Raw genomic sequence first — 17,764 nt, forward strand, 5'->3', positions numbered from 1 at the left:
GTATGAAAAATGTATTGGTAATTATCATTATATTGCCATCTAAGATTTCAATAACGGAAGGAGGGGATATTTCTATCTTTGTGAACAATTACTGTTATGTGTCCTCAGGTCCCAGTGGTCCCCCTGGAGCCCCTGGAAGTCCTGGTATGTACATGTTTCTCAGATACCAATACAAATACTATCAAAAGGAAAACATGCTGCTTTCTAATGAGTTTGCATTATTTGCGTAAGAGTGATGTTTCATTAATTGATATACAAGTGTTTCCAACTTCTTCATCATTAACTTTGGGACCTTCAGAGGAAAAGGGAGGAAAGCTGACACAAAGTGACACAGAAATGCTCTCTTTCACTCCGCAGTAGTTTTAACTACTGCTGAGCTACAAAGGTAGCACTAGTGGTAAAGAACCCGCCTGCCAACACAGGAGATGTGAGAGACGCCGGTTCAGTTCCTGGGTGGGTAAGATCCCCTGGAGGAGGGCATGGCAACCCACTCCAGTATTCTTCCCTGCAGAATTCCATGGACAGAGGAGCCTGGCGGGCTATAGTCCACACGACTGCAGAGTCAGACACAACTGAAGAGACTTAGCACGCATGCATTTTTAACTGTCAGGCAGTAACTTTGGTGTGGGAGCAGGAGGCTTGAAACTCAGAAAAAGGCACAGAGAAAGAAAAACATTAATTTTGTGGCAATTAGGTTGGTTAAGGTGATAGTTTTCATAATGTGTCACAAGTTGCCTAAGGAGACATAGATTACAGTTTTTATATTTTAATATATATTGTTTGTGGTACATACACAATTCTGTAAAGTGTAAAAATATTCATGAGTCATTAGAGTGGTTGCCTCTTGAAAGAGGAAGAAGAATAGGGTCAAGGATGGTTAGTTAAGGATTAACTACAGTGGCCTCAGTTTTAACTGTCATTCTGTAATGGGCCATCTTGTCAAAAGGAAACAAAACAAGAACAAAATAGCAAAGATTTGATAAAGCCTTGCATTGATTATATTTCTTTTTTTCTATACTATGCTGTATATTTTAAAAATAATTTTGAAAATGAATTAAGATAAAGAGAGTGAAGGACTATATGTACATTATGATTTTATTGTAAAAGAAAAGAAAAAATGTATACATATTATGTGTACTTGCATATACATGGAAAAATATATAACAAACTCTTAACAGCAGGTATTTCTTGAAGGTGAAATGATGCAAATGGAGATTTTAGAGGTCCGAACAAATATTAAGAAAGAGCTCCTTCCAGTAGTCTTCCCAGGTGGCTCAGTGGTAAAGAATCTGCCTGGAATGCAGGAGACACAGCAGACATGGGTTTGATCCCTGGGTCAGGAAGATCCCCTGGAACAGGAAGTGGCAACCCACTCTACTATTCTTACCTGGAGAATTCCATAGATAAACGAGGCCGGTGGGCTACAGTCCATAGGATGGCAAAGAGTCAGACACAACTGAAGCTACTTAGCAAGCAGTGCACAAGACAATTGGCAGAAATAAACTTCAAACGGGCTTCCCTGGTGGCTCAGTAGTAAAGAATCCTCCTGCCAATGCAGTAGATGTGGGTTCTATCCCTGGATCAGGAAGATCCCCTGGAGAAGGAAATGGTAACCCACTCCATTATTCTTGCCTGGGAAATCCCATGGACAGAGAGCCTGGTGGGCTACAGCCCATGGGGTTGCAAAAGAGTTGGACATGACTTAGCAACTAAACAACAACAAAAGTTCAATTACAGTTTTCTCTTTCTTATTTGAGACACTGAAAGATAGGCATCTTCTAGTCTCTAAAAACAAAATTACAAAATATTTAGCATGTATTGAGTAATTTCTTCTGAAATCCTTTTGAATCAAGAGACTGCAGTGAATCCCAACTTCTGTTTCATTCCCTTGTAATAAAGCACATAAGTTACATTGTGGGAATGGAGTGGTCTGAGCTGGGCTGTATTGTGGTGGTTGAACCAGGTCACAGGTGAGGGAGAGAAGAAAATTCACTTTGTTTCATATGCTCTATATACTTTTCGATTGTACAACGTTTACAAAACTATCTCCCTTTTGCAATTGAAATGTATATGTTAATCAGGGGGAACTTTTTAAATACAATAAATGATTATTTTTTCCAAGGGTCATCAAGGCCTGGCCTCCAAGGAGCCCCTGGAGTACCTGGTGTGAAAGGAAGTAAAGGGGAGCAAGGGCCCCCAGGAAAGACTGCAGCGGGGCCTCCGGGGTCCCCTGGCTGTCCTGGTTCTCCAGGTCCTATGGGGTTCCCGGGACCTCCAGGCCCACCAGGTAAAGATGCTTCATGGCGCCCTTCTGTGTGTGATACCCAATGACAGAGGTATGCCCATGGGGGCAATGAGCCTTACATGCAGCTTGGCCATCCGTGTGGATCTTAGGTGTTATCTTTCCACTGGTGTTTCATTTTATTAGCTGCCTGTGAAAGCGTGACTGCTTGGCAAGATCAGCCCAGCAGTAGCCCGAAGACAGAGAGAGAGGCAGGGACAGAGGAGTGGAGCAGAGGAGTGACTGTTATCACGTTGGCCTAGGCCAAGTGCAACGTCTTGTTCAGTTCCTGGAGACTATCTTCCAAGAAGCTGTATAACTTCGTCTCAGGATAAACTTTTCCTGGGGACCGGGAGGCAAAAGTTTCTCCAGGGATAGGACTAACACCCTACCACCATCACACACACACACACACACACACACTTCCAGACTCTGTTTCCATGGCTTGCAGGCCATCCCATGCCTTGGCATCAGCAGGAAAGCTCCAGAGCAGGAAACTATAGGTGAGCAACGTGAACCGAGGCAAGATGCTGCCAAGTAGAGTGGATCAGAAACCACAGAGCTGCCGCCCAAAGGATGTGAAATGGTACCTGGAGGTTCTGATGAAGTTGTCCTTTTCTCCCCATCCTATGACAGAGCCACTTCACAAAATGTGTTGGCTGATAGGAGTCTAGAACCTCAAGAACATACAGATCACTCCATGTATTTTAAAATGCCTTTCCTGGCAGGTACCTAGGAGGTCTTGTTTTATACTCAGCCCTCCTACTAGCCTTAAGAATCTTCCAGAGATCTTTTTAAGAAAGGAGGAATCATTATTTATAGACAATATTATTAAAATGTAAAAATTAAGAAAATAATCTGGAAAACTTAATAAAGAAATTCAGTTAAGTACCTAGTTATATGAACAATATTAAAAAATAAATAAAAGGAGTTCCCTGGTGGTCTAGTGGTTAGGACTTGACGCTTTTATTGCCGTGGCCCAGATTCAATCCCTGGTCAGGAGAACTAAGAACTGAGAAGCTGAACGGTCTAAATAAATAATAAATAAAAGCTTTCCTCTAGGCTAACAACCATCTAAGAAATTATCCTACTAATAGACATAATGTCTAAGAACAAATCTGTTAAGGAGTGAATCTATGTGGAAAACAAGCAAAACTAAACTAAAATGCTTCCCTATATGTCAGGGCTCTTAGCCCTCTGGGTTTTTTTCCCAAATATAGGTTTTGTGTCCTCATTTTATTTCTGACAAGCCTGATGTGCATAACTCCTGAAGCTCAGGAATGTTTGAGTCAGAATCTGGAACCCGGGGCACCTGCAATAGAACTGCATTCTTATTTAAAAAAAAAAAAAATCGTGTGTGTGATGTGAAAGGAAAGCTGGTCAGTCTTTTCAGTTGCAGATAACCTTCACAAGATTCAACTTGCAAAACAGAGATGGGGAAATGCATATAAAATAAAGACAATACTAAAACACTTGCTAATTGAAAAAAAATACTTAAATAAAAAGTTAGCTTTGGTGTTGTCTCTTTGCAGGTGGTATTGTTTTTCGAGAAGGTCCACCTGGAGTCGGTGGACTTCCAGGCCATATAGGGTCGCCAGGTATCCCAGGAGTCGGTGGACCCAAAGGTTAGTTCAGTTGGTGATGTTCGATCAGAATGAGTCATTCTCATCACCTTCATCATCACTTATTTTATACTTTCCAGAGACAGTGATCCCAAATAGCAGACAGTCACAGATGGCTTCTTTTCCAAAAGGATTACCTAATAGTATTTATTTCTCTGGAAATCAATCATTTATTTAGCACCTGTGCAATAAATCATTGGCTGTTCCTAGCATGTGAGTTTTATCCTGCACTCAAGGAGAGAAAAACTGAGATAGTAAATGTTTGTTACTGGGCTCTTCGGATTTCCTTTCTATAATGCAAAAAAAAAAAAAAAAGCTCAGATATGATAAGCAGATATAATAGATGAATTATTTTTATGAATATACATGTCCTAGATATGTATGAATGCATACATAATTTTCACTGCATTAAAAAAATTTGGATGTAATAAATGATCATGTGGTTGGAATTTTCAGTCCTTTCTGAGGACTCGGGTTTGTGAGTGGGATTTTGAGTGATGCAAGTGTGTTCTCATTGCAGGGGAGCCAGGCCTCTTGTGTACACAGTGTCCTTGTATCCCAGGGTCTCCAGGCCCCCCTGGATTTCCAGGCTTAGAAGGCGAAAAAGGATTCCAAGGTAGGACAGTTTACACCCAAGTGTTTTTGCAAGTGCCAGAAGGCTCTGCTCACTGGACAGAAAAAAAAAGACATCAGATTGCTCAATGTCAGGATGTGGTCTATGTGAATTTGGAGGGAAACCTTCAAAAACACACTCTGTTAACATAAAGAAAGCCAAAAACCCCATAAAACATGGCATTTCCCTCTATTGCATTTTAGTTGCTGACTACCTGAGACAAGCCTGAGTGGAAAGGATGGGGCAAAGAACAGGGGAAGTATTTTTCTGCAGCTTCTATTTGGTACCCAAGTCTCTGGGGGAAAGTGGTGAAAAACCAAAAGGAAAGGAGGAGAGAAGGAACAGAAGGAAAGCTATCGTAGTTTTCCTACATCCCCAGACTCATCTCTGACCCAAGGCTTGAGATGCAGGTGGGCAGCTCATTGCTGCTGCCCAACCAGTTGTATTGCTATATTTTCCTTGGTTTCCTTACGTTTGAGGAACTACAGCTATAGCTTAAAGAAGATGCATAAATGGTAAAACTGTTTTAATTACTATAAAAGAATTCTCCTGACTCAAATCTTGCATGAAATAAAATACGAATAAAGATTTGTTAATAAACTGACCTTAGATCCATCCAAAAGACCCTCTAAAGGGATCCTCTTTACCGAAATATTTAAATACCCAGAGGAACTATACAGTTGTACAGCAAAACGCAATTTAGCAACAGATATCCAGAGCCTCAGAAAGGTTTTTACCTCTTTGTACCTGGAGGTACACTTTTAGGAATTTATTGTAAAGGGAATTATTGGTTAAGTTTGCAGAACTAAATATGGGGTATTTATCATAGGACTGCTTACAACAGTTAAAATTGAGTAAAACAATTCAAATGTCTGAAAATAGAGACTTCCCTGGTGGTCCAGTGGTTATGACTTTGACTTCCAATTTAGGGGGTGAGTTCAATCCCTGGTCCAGGAAATAAGATCCCACATGTATCTCAGGCAAAGAAGCCAAACATAAAACAGAAACAATATTGTAACAAATTCAATAAAGACTTTAAAAATGGTCCATGTCAAAAAAATCTTAAAATAAATGTCTAAAAATAGCTGTTTGCTGAATAAATGATCTGGCAACCCACTCCAGTATTCTTGCCTGGAGAATCCCATGGACAGAGGAGACTGGTGGGCTGCAGTCCATGGGGTCGCAAAGAGTTGGACACAACTGAGCAACTAAACACACACACACGTGCACACGCACACCCACACAATAAGCTACAGCCATTTAAAGTGAAGCTATAAATCCATATTTATTGACATATGCATAGTATGACACCAAAAAAGTATATTATGAACTCCTGTGCACTTATGGATATAAAATTTATGAGTAACACACATGAAAATTTTAGTGAATATTATCTTCTGGTGGTAGATTTATGCACGATTCTTATTCTCTTCTTTCAGTATAATTTTTTTACCATGAATATCCATTACTTTTATCATTAGAAAAAAATTAATGTATTCCTTAAAATTATAAAGACAAGAATTTTAGGAAGCTAAAATTTGAGTACTTATTTTGAACATTAACTCTTTTTCCAGGTTTTTAACTTCCATTGTCATCCTCCACTGTGTTTTTTAAGATAGAAATTTTCTTTCTTCAGAAGAAAACACCCTATTTTCCTCACACACTGCATTACCCTGGCTACTCCAAGTTTGTGTTCAATGACTGCTTAATAATTTACTGCTTTGCAGGAGAACCAGGGGCAGCTGGCATTAAAGGAAGCCCAGGGTCCCCAGGAAGTGCTGGTCTTCCAGGATTTCCAGTAAGATTTCATAGTTTTGAAGCTTTATTTAGGTTCAATTTGGAGCACTCTGGAGATAATGGTTGCTGTCCATGTAAGTTGTCAGTTTGGTGCCTCAGAAATAGGCTTACTTAATAGTAAAGCACTTAGTTGATACTTTTGGATTGAATGAATGAATGAATGATGTGTGAATGAATAAGTGAATTCATGAATTTAGCATCATTTCAAATGGTATCTGAGACAGAAAGTAGATCAGTGGTTACCTGAGGCTGAGAATGGGAACAGGGATGGACAGCAAGTAGATCTGAGGGAATTTGGAGGGGTAATAGAAATGTTTTAACACTGGATTGTGGCGATCGCAGCTCAATGTGTAAATTTACTAAAAATCATTGAGTTGTAGTCTTACAAAGGATTCATTTTATGATCTTTAAATTATATGTCAATATAATTGTTAACAAATTAAAATCAGAAAGTTATATTTGGATAAATGCATTTAAATCAATTTATCCATGGATATATATTTTGGGGCTTCCCTGGTGACTGAGACAGTGAAAGAATCTGCCTGCAATGTAGGAGACCTGGGTTTGATCCCTGGGTCAGGTAAATCCCTCAATAAAATTGTTAAAAATTTAAAACCAGAAAGTAATATTTGGATAAATGTATTTGAATCCAATTATCCGTGGGTACATATTAAAATTTACCAGTATTCAAACATAATCTGACTTATGATAATGGTGGCATCATATTGAATTATATTATTATAGGCGTTGCATTGAATTATACTAACTGAATTTTTTTATAGTTTTGGAAGTACAAATAAAGCCAAAAACCTTGACATACTTGTGGGTCAAAGAAAGTGTCTGGAAAATAATTTATGTTCATTACAATTGAAAAGTTCTTACTGACATTTTTTTAAGATTGATAAGAACAACTGTACCCAATGCAATGGAGACATTTCTGTACTACCCTAGGGATTCCCAGGTGCTCAGGGTCAGCCAGGACTTAAAGGAGAAAAAGGTGAAACACCTCGGCCAGAGGGAGAAGTGGGTGCCCCAGGGGATCCAGGACTCCAAGGACATCCTGGAAGAAAGGGCTTGGATGGCATTCCTGGAACTCCGGGAGTGAAAGGATTACCAGGACCTAAAGGAGAACCGGTTGGTACCCAGCAACTTTTTCCAAATCACCTTCCTTCTGAATGAAGGGCTCTAAAGTTAAGACATCAGCTGGTCTCGTTTCAAAAAATTATTGGTCGTTCAGCACAGTTCATCCCTCAAACCAGAACAAATATTTATAGTATTTTGACAAAATAAATATGTAGCACTCAATATCTTTTTTTCTCAATGATTTTTCAGCCCAAATAAAATTCCACATTGACAATGATCTTGTCTCATACACAAGTAATAATTCCACATTTGTATCAAATGAGTTTATAGGGAAGTTCAGAAAATGATTAGTAACAGAAAATTTTAGTCAGTATTCTGGGGACATTGTTCATTCTTTTAAGTAAAAATAAATGCCGAAAGGACAAAATATTTAATGTAGTCAAAAAAATCTAAAGTGTTGTCATTTACAGTATTTAAGCTTGTATAAATCCTGTCTTTTCATGTATAGAATCTCTCACATGTTCAAGTGAGAAGTTCTTACTGACCTTTATTTTTAAATGTCAATGAGGCAGAGGCTGACCACTTATCACATCTATTCGAGAGGTTCACAAGGCATGCTACCCAGCGTGTCCAAGGCTTATCAGTGTCATCCAATCAAAAGTGTTCTACCTTGAACAGGGAAACTTGGAAACAATTTAAAGCTTCATTCACAAACCCTTTAATATGAGAATATGAATTGACTCCCCAAATGTAGAAATGATATGCAATCTTTCCTACATCTTTTTGTGTAAAAAACCCTCTTTGGCCAGAGCAGCTAGCAGTGTCAATGTTTCAGATTCATCTTTGGCAAACTGCCAGCTGTCCCTCCAAGGAGGTAGTTATGCTTAAAAAGGGCTGGAGTACAGAATTCTTTTGTTCTAGTATTAATACAGTCCATGAAAGTGAAAGTTATAGTCACTCATTCGTGTCTGACTCTTTGCGACCCCATAGACTGTAGCCTGCCAGGCTCCTCTGTCCATGGAATTCTCCAGGCAAGAATACTGGAGTGGGTTGGCGTTCCCTTCTCCAAGGGATCTTCCCTTCCTGGGGATCAAACCTGGGTCTCCTGCACTGCAGCCAGATTATTTATCATCTGAGCCACCAGGGAAGCCCAATACAGTCCATATGATACTCTTATTTTCCTCTCCCTATTTTTTTTATTAGTTCTTATTATGTCCCAGAAAATAAGGGAGTATCAAGGAGCTGTTTTGAGTCTTACACCCTGCCATCATAAAAGAGGGACACTGAACAATGAAAGTGGTGCAGAGGGTAAAGAATCTGCCTGCAATGTGGGAGACCTGGGTTTGATCCCTGGGTCAGGAAGATCCCCTGTGGAAGGGAATGGTTTCCCACTCCATTATTCCTGCCTGGAGAATCGCATGGACAGAGGAGCCTGGCAGGTTACAGTCCATGGGGTCGCAAAGATTCAGACACAACTGAGTGACTAACACTTTCACTTTCACTTGGGGAGAAAGAGGAACTTCGGTTATTTTGTCAAATTCAACTTTAAAAGATACGACTCATTTTCAAAGCTAGAGATGATGAAATTAACAACAACAACAAAGGATTTAAGAAAAAATTAATACAGACTCAATATCTCCTCTGTAATGAAGATACCTGGTGAAAACCAATCAAATGATGATTTGTTGTACTGGGTTTATTTTAGAAATGTGACATTAACATGAATATCAACTCTGATGCCATTTGCATCGTTGGCCAATTTGAGCTGAGTTTTCTGGGCTGTTACATGCATAGCATCCCATTGTAGGACATCTCAAGTGGGACTTGAGAGAGTTAATGACATGTTGCTGGATCCCAAAAGGCAGGAAACAACAGACATCATTCAGTGCTTGTTTTAGAAACAATGCCTTCAATAACAACTGCCTTTTAGTTCAGGATCTTCTCAATGATGACCTAACTGGTATTCATATTCATGTGAGATTGTGTAAGGAGATACTGGATGAATCACTATCCAAACATATTCCTATTGATACAGGCCCTGAGCGGTGAGAAGGGGGACCCAGGTCTTCCAGGGGATCCTGGTATCCCTGGGTCCCCAGGACCCATAGGACCGGCTGGACCATCAGACTATGGACCACAGGGAGAGCCTGGTCCAAAGGGAGCCCAAGGACTTCCTGGAGCCCCTGGACCACCTGGAGAAGCCGGTTGGTTAGTTTTCTTTCCAGTCCTGTTTTCCTGTGGAGTGGGTTGATGGTTCCTAGAGCTAGAGGGAATGTAACTACTCCAAGACTAATGAATATATAGAAACTTACTTCTAATAAGAAGACTGTGTCAACTTGTAGACTCTGGGAAAGAACATGGAGGCTGTGGTAGAAAACAATGTTACCGAGCAACGCTACTGGGCAAGGCAGCTGAAATTTCCTAGGAATAGTCTATATCCATTCCTGATATAGATAAATGGAATGAATAGATCCTAAGAGATGAGTGGAAGTCAGTTATGACAAAAAAGGGGGAGGCAGAAACCTGTAGAATTGACCTTGAGAAGGCGCTTCCTAGCCCCAGGGCCCACTCATGTTATTGCAATTTGTTATTTTTGATCCATAACCTTATAAATGGTTTATGAATAAAACTTCAAAATATCTAAGGCAAATGAAGAAAAGTTGTATTGACAATAGTCGTAAAGTGCCATTGACTTTGGGATCTATGTATACTGAACATAGCTGCAGCATTCAGGAGGGATTGGACCCTCATGTTCACCCGTGGTGGAAAACATGGCTGAAAAGGAGAATTTCCTGTTACTGACAGTGTTAAGTAATGCTGCATTGGTAATTTTTTTACTTCTAAAATCACTTTAGTGATTCAATACCAGTGGTCTCCAGATCTTTTTATAGCATTCCTCACCAGGAATAAAATTTTGAATGCAGTATCCCCTGTATTACTCACATACATTTATATATACATTCCTCGAACAATACTATATGGGAGTTAGGGGCACCAACTCTACACGAGTATAACTTAGAGTCAGGTTTTCTGTGTGAAGCTCCTCCCTATCTGTATATTCCAACCTAGCCTGTCATGTAGTACTCTAATATTTACTATTGAAAAAATCTGCCAATAAGTGGGCCCTTGCAGTTCAAACCCATGTTATTCAAGGGTCAACAGTACATTATAAATTACATGCATGCATTTCTGTCCATACACATATGTAAAGCTTATTTTCTGGTTATATGGTTATATGAGCTACATGAGTATTTTTTTCTGCACCTTACTTTAAGGCTGATATTCTAATCCAAAGATTGGCACATTATAGCAGACCACAGTCTAAATCCAGCCCACCGCCTACTTATGTACAGTCTACAAGCTAAGAGTGGTTTTTATATTTTCAATTTATTGGAAAAATTTTTTTGAATAATATTTTGTGACATGTGAAAATTACAGGCAATACAATAGACACTAAAAGTTGTATTTCCTATTAAGTTTTATTGGCACACAGATTGTTCCTCACTATTCTCACACTAGGAAAGCAGAGTTATTTCAACAGAGACACATCTGGACCATAAAGTCTAAATTATTTACCATCTGTCCCTTTAATGAATAAGTTTACCTTCTTCTAATTCATCTTCAAATCCTCCTCTGTTCTTTAAAAGGGAATTTTAATGAAGGACTCCATTGTCATAAAATATATTATCATCAAATTTGTCCCATCTCATTACTATAAACTTGTTTTTTCTGTAAATATATGAATATATGGGTGATTCTAATCAGTAAAAATTGTTTTAATATTGGCCACTGTTTTCAGAGGGCTTATCTAGTGGCTCAGCAGTAAAGAATCTGCTTGCAATGCATGAGAATCAGGAGACCCAGGTTTGATCCTTGGGTTAGGAAGATCCCCTGGAGGAGGGCATGGCAACCCACTCCAGTATTTTTCCTGGGAAATCCCATGGACAGAGGAGCCTGGCAGGCTGTGGTCCTTGGGGTTGCAAAAAGTTAGACACAACTGAACACGCGCACACACATGCACTTTGGTCAGAACATGATCTCAAATCTTTACCTGGGAGGCAGTCATTATTTCTTCAACACATGAGGAACTCAGATTAAAAAGCATGCCCAAGCTCACAAACCTCACAAAGAGCAGGGCCAAGATTCAAGCCCAGTTCAACTTGTCAAGCCTCACTTCATGCTTTATTCAGTAAATTATACTGTCTTCCTGTAAAAACTAGTCACCCAATAAATATTCCCTAGCAGTAAGGCTGAATTCCATATTATCAATATTTTTTTTAGAATAGGTTCTCTTTTAATACATCAGCATGTTGGACTATTAACTAAAACAAGGCTTAGGCAATAACAGATACTTATAAATATTTGTCAATTGAATAAGAGAGTTTCTTATTCAATTTGTCAATTGAATAAGAGTCTCTCAATTGAATAAGAGAGCTGGTCATCTTTAAGCCAGGTTTGAAGCCTATGGAAGCAGAGATTATTTTTTATATCCCTTTGGGTATGTTTATGAATCCCTTATAATTATGTTTTTCCCTTCTGAACAAATAAAAACTTCAATATGCAAACCAATCTTATGCTGTAAATTTTCTTAAGGTCCTGAGGGAGAAACTGGTGTTTCAACACCGGTCCCAGGGCTCCCAGGACCCCCTGGGCCTCCAGGCCGTGCTGGTCTCCGGGGTCCACCTGGTGAGTATCCCCTTTGCCATGTGGTACATGGGAACAGATGGCACCCTGACTCTCCTGGTTATAACTCTCCCATTAGAAGGAAAACAGATTCATTGGCTCCAATAAAGAGCTCAGGTCACAGGGGACAACTCAACAGACAGGAGACTTGCTGTTGTCCTTTGAGGTTATCTGGACTATTCCCATTAGTACTTCTGATTCCAAAAGAGAATCGATACAATTCCTTAAGAGGGATTGAAGAGAACAGACTTCCTGGATTTTTGGTGGAGGAGCAAGCAATGTGAACTGGTGGTTGATTGGGACAGTTCCCATAGTTTCTTCATTTGAAAGTTTAACTTCTTTGCCAACATCATCTAAAACTTAACATTACATTCATGGTGGGGGGGGGGGAGGGCATATAGTTCAAGATATCAAAAATAATTCATTTTAGAAGTTAAAATTATATTTTCAAAATTATTGACAATATCATATATTAATGCATATATATGGAATCCAGAAAAATGGTACTGAAGATCCTATTTGCAGGGCAGCAAAGGAGACGCAGACATAAAGGTCAGACTTTAGCACACAGTGGGGAAAGGAGAAGGTGGGATGATTTGAGAGAGTAGCATTGAAACATGTACGGCACCATATGTAAAATAGACAGCCAGTGGAAATTTGCTGTATGATGCAGGGAACCAAAGCCACTGTGCTGTGACAACCTAGAGGGGTCAGATGGGTGGGGGGTGGGAGGGAGATTCAAGAGGAGGAAGGAGACATGTGTATACCTATGGCTGATTCATGCTGGTGTAAGGCAGAAACCACCACAATTTATAAAGTAATTATCCTCCAATTAACAATAAAATTTTGAAAAATTATTTGTGCTTCCTAATGATAAGCTCATTAGATAGAAATGGGTAGGAAGTTGGGCTTATTATTTCTTAATTTCCAAAAAGGTCTGGGACGATGCAGAAACAAACATCTTGTTTTATGGCAAGATACAGGGAAGGTGCTGACATGGATGTCTGTGTGTTTTCAAGGTATCCCTGGATCCACAGGAGAATGTGACCTGGGTCTCCCAGGGCCTGATGGTGAACCAGGAATTCCAGGAATTGGATTTCCCGGGCCTCCTGGACCTAAGGGTAAGTTTTCGAAAAATTTTAAACACATTGTGGATATTTATAAAATGTAAACACATGTAATGAATAGCGTAGGAAATATCCATTAAATCCTTCAAAATGATGTTTTCCACTAGTCTTAAATGGGGGAAAAAAATCTTACAATAATTTTAAGCAAAAAAGGAAGAATTCACATTTTATGCAATCTCATCTCAATCGTATTTTTTAAAATACACAGAAAAAAACTGGAAGGAAATTCACCAAAATGGTAATAATGATTCTTTTTGATTGTGGGATTGTAAGGAATTTATTCTTCTTAATAGATAACTGTCCGTTTTTGTTGTTGTTTAGTCACTCAGTCATGTCCAACTCTTTCAGCCCCGTGGACTGCAGCACGCCAGGCTTCTCTGTCCTTCACCATCTCCCAGAGTTTGCTCAAACTCATGTCCATTGAGCCGATGATGCCTTCCAACCATCTCATCCTCTTTTGCCCCCATCTCCTCTTGCCCTCAGTCTTTCCCAGTATCAGGTCTTTTCCAATGAGTCAGTGCTCACATCAGATAGCCATGTAAAAGTTCATTTGGCTGTACACTCTATGTGAAATATACTTTTTTTAAAAAAGCAGCCAAATTGTCAATTAGTATCAGTGGTTTAAACTAGAATTGCCAGAATTTAGTGGCTCTAAACAACAAAAATACAGAAGGTAATTTTTTTAAACTGGGAACCAATGTAGTCTAATTTGGAATTGACTTTTTTAAAGTGCTAATTTAGCAGTTGTCTTTCTCATTTTTCAGACTTTCATGAAAACACTTAAGGCTACTTGCCTTGCAAAAGCACTTTAAGATGAGAGAGCTACTGCTTAGGCTCTTTTAAGACTTATAACTTGTATTATTTTTTCTCTAGGAGACCGAGGGTTTCCAGGAGCCAAAGGATCACCAGGTTGTCCTGGAGAAATGGGAAAGCCAGGCTTACCTGGAAAGCCCGGTCTCCCAGGAATCAAGGTCTTGGAGAATTAAAATTTAGACTAATATGGGGGAGTAGAGGGGCAATTACAGTTGGCCAGTTCTTATGCCCCTGCCAGTAGGGGATGCTCTACGTGCAGAAATTATCAATATATTTGTAGATAATGAAGATACTGATTTTTTTAAGTTTCTTTAAATTATTCCTCCCCTTTAGAAAGGAGATAGGAGGTGTAAGAATACCAAGTTGCCTCTCTATTTCTTCTTTAATCTTCAGAAGCACTCAGAGTTCTTAAAATGGAAAAACTTTAGAAACAAACATGGATACCTATGAGAAAAATTGTCAAAAGGAGAGATATCTAGACTGTTGGTAGGAAATTCCACAGTCTTAAAAAGTGGAGGCTAGGAAGAATTAGTAAGCACAATTTTATTTAAAAGGTCAGCAACTAGAGTTGAAAAAGGAAGTGGATGGAATGGTGGTGACTATGCAGAAAGGGATGTAGAACCTCCATCTTGGATATATTATTTTCAAGTAAATAGCTCTAAAGACCAGCCTATAGTCAGTAAGGATTTGAAAGCATGATGCAGTGAAACTAACATCATTTTTGTGCCCTAGGGAGAGCCAGGACTAGCCATGCCTGGAGAACCCGGAGCGCCAGGTTTGCCAGGAGAAAGAGGCAGCTCTGGGGAAAATGGAGAAATTGGACTCCCTGGACTTCCGGGTCTCCCTGGAGTTCCAGGAACTGGGGGTCTTGATGGACCACGAGGTACAATAGCAAGTATGGTTACCTTTTTCCACTGTGAGCTCAGCTACAATGCTGCCATTTGAGTGTGTAAGTGCTCTACAAGTGAAGAATTCTTCTCAAACTTCTAGCTCAATAAATAGAATGTGGGAGGCTTCATTATTTTTCCATTCAACTTTCCATTCCATTGCTGCCCTACCTTTGTTCCCCCCTTCTTCCTTCCTTCTTTTCTTTTAACCAGTGTCCTCTGTATTAGACATAGGACTAGGGTACAATCAATGGTACTAAATATAAGTTCCATTCAGGGGGGAAAGTTATAGGAGAATGACTGGAATAGCAATACTAGACCCTGGGTTGGGCACCTTATTGTGTTTTGGACTCTCTTTTGCAGGGGATCCAGGGAAGCCCGGGCCACCAGGAGAAAGAGGACCCCCAGGAAGGTGCACAGAGGGTCCCAGGGGAACTCAAGGACTTCCAGGCTTAAATGGATTGAAAGGGCAACAAGGTAGGGGGAGGCCCTTGAAACCAATCACCAGGTGGACAAGTGACATGGGACTCCTACTCTGAGCTTTGCTGCCTAACATGAGAACTGCCCAGTAACAAGTCCCGACCACTGTTCAGTGGGAAAAGTGATTTCAAAAACAGAAACCTGTTGTCATAGATTCATTGCAGTGAGTACCATCGAGAGAGTAAGAGACCTTAAGTTACCTGAAGTTACAGTAAAATTGGTCTGTGTCTTGTATGCAAGAAAATATGAACACTGAAATTACATACAGATATATATTTACATGTATATATGCACATATAAACTCTCAAAAATATTTTACCTTGAATACTTTTACACATATATTAAAGTGATAAATTTATCCTAATTATTGAAAGAGTGAATGTATGCAAATATATATGTTTTTATAAGTTACAAACTAGAACATATAGTCAGTTGCTTTACAAGCAACATAAAAGATAGAATATGAAAATAAATCTAATTATGAAGATTAGGTGGTCATGGAAAATTTACTATCTTTTTGGCTTCTCTCAACCAGATTTGTGAACTATTTCGGGGGGAAAAAATCCTTCAAGACTCAGCTACCACACTTTTAATATGTTCACAAGCTAAATTTTAGCTAAAATGCTAATTGTTGTAGTGGTGCTATTATTGTTTCCAGAATCATCTGAGACTTGCCAGATGAGTGGTTCAGTACCAATCCTGCAGGTTAAAGACTGAGCCATGGTCAGAAAGTGCATTCCCAAGATGTGCCTGCAGCACTAGAAAATAAATCTAAATTCTACATTGTCATCACTTCATGAAGCATTGAAACACAGAATCTTAAAGCCAGAAGGGATCTTTGAATTCTACAAAAGGGGACCTAATTCAATCAATTAGATAAGTGTGTGATTTGCTCAAATCACAAAGCTAAATATTTAGAGCCATGAAATATATCTGGAGTTGGTGGGGAAAGCAATTGTGTGTTCATTTTTTCATTCATTCATTTATATACAGGCCGAAGAGGTGAAACAGGGCCCAAGGGAGACCCAGGTATCCCGGGCTTGGATAGGTCAGGATTTCCTGGAGAACCTGGACTACCAGGAATGCCAGGTCACCGAGGGGAGATGGGACCACCTGGTCCAAAAGGATATCCAGGAAACCCAGGATTTTTAGGGCCACCAGGTACCCTTGCTTTTGTTATTCTTCTTCCCTCTTCTTCCATATTTTCCTTTTAAGTTACTGTTGTTTTGTCAGTCATGTTTCTACTTGTTTGCCTTAGCATGAATAGAATGCTATATTTCTAATTTAAAAAAAAATAGATATGCAACAAATAACAAAGGTTTACTATATAGCACAGGGAACTATACTTAAATCTTGTAATAACCTATAATGGAAAATAATCTCAAAAATAATATATGTGTGTATGTATGACTGAATCACCTTGCTGTGCACCTGAAACAGTGTGAGTCAACTATACTTCAATAATATATATATATAAAGAAAAAAATAAAAACTCACAACAACAAAAACAAGCAAAAAAAGACTTTAAGACCTGTAACAATAAAACTCCTAGAAGAAAAATAAAATTACAAATTCAATCTCTTCACTTCTTATAGATCTATTCAGACTTTCGATTTCTTCTTGAGTCAATTTTGGTAATCAGTGCCTTTCTATGGAGAAGGCAATGGCACCCCACTCCAGTACTCTTGCCTGGAAAATCCCATGGATGGAGGAGCCTGGTAGGCTGCAATCCATGGGATCGCTAAGTCGGGCACGACTGAGCGACTTCACTTTCACTTTTCACTTTCATGCTTTGGAGAAGGAAATGGCAACCCACTCCAGTGTTCTTGCCTGGAGAATCCCAGGGACAGAGGAGCCTGGTAGGCTGCTGTCAATCGGGTCGCACAATGTTGGACATGACTGAAGTGACTTAGCAGTGCCTCTCTAAGAATTTGTCCTTTTTGTCTAAGTTATCTAATTTGGTGGCATATCATGGTTCATAGTATTCCCTTATAATTCATTTTATTTCATCACTTTTTATGGTTTGTATGTTTGGGGGAGAATGTTTCAATAGTCTTCTCATGGTGTAAGGACCTCGCTGATCTCTCCTCATGAGAAGAGCCCAGAACAACATTAACATATATACACGACCATGTGTAAAATAGGGAGCTAGTGGGAAGTTGCGGTATGGCACAGGGAGCTCAGCTCGGTGCTCTGTGATGACCTAGAGGGTTGGAATGTGGCAGAGTGGGAGGGAAGCTCAAAAGGGAAGGAATATGTGTATACTTACAGCTGATTCCTTTTGTTGTGCAACAGAAACTAATATAACACTGAAAAACAATTATAGTCAAACTTTAAAAAGTTTTAAAAAAATTGGACAAAGGACTCAATCTGCTAAT

At 39.4% G+C, this 17,764-nt stretch overlaps 1 protein-coding gene across 1 annotated transcript in view; it reads left to right on the top strand.

The window, feature by feature from the left end:
* COL4A3 (collagen type IV alpha 3 chain) overlaps positions 1–17,764 on the top strand; it is a 162,106-nt gene that overhangs the window by 112,202 nt on the left and 32,140 nt on the right. Inside the window, exons 20-32 of the mRNA XM_061386688.1 lie at positions 109–144; positions 2,123–2,287; positions 3,814–3,906; positions 4,424–4,519; positions 6,244–6,314; positions 7,265–7,447; positions 9,432–9,600; positions 11,990–12,082; positions 13,099–13,200; positions 14,080–14,177; positions 14,752–14,902; positions 15,270–15,383; positions 16,380–16,547. Of these exons, the coding sequence (XP_061242672.1) occupies positions 109–144; positions 2,123–2,287; positions 3,814–3,906; positions 4,424–4,519; positions 6,244–6,314; positions 7,265–7,447; positions 9,432–9,600; positions 11,990–12,082; positions 13,099–13,200; positions 14,080–14,177; positions 14,752–14,902; positions 15,270–15,383; positions 16,380–16,547 (1,539 nt within the window). The remainder of the gene's footprint in view (positions 1–108; positions 145–2,122; positions 2,288–3,813; positions 3,907–4,423; positions 4,520–6,243; positions 6,315–7,264; positions 7,448–9,431; positions 9,601–11,989; positions 12,083–13,098; positions 13,201–14,079; positions 14,178–14,751; positions 14,903–15,269; positions 15,384–16,379; positions 16,548–17,764) is intronic.

This window comes from Bos javanicus, chromosome 2 (assembly GCF_032452875.1).
Source record: "Bos javanicus breed banteng chromosome 2, ARS-OSU_banteng_1.0, whole genome shotgun sequence".
Classification (NCBI taxonomy): domain Eukaryota; kingdom Metazoa; phylum Chordata; class Mammalia; order Artiodactyla; family Bovidae; genus Bos; species Bos javanicus.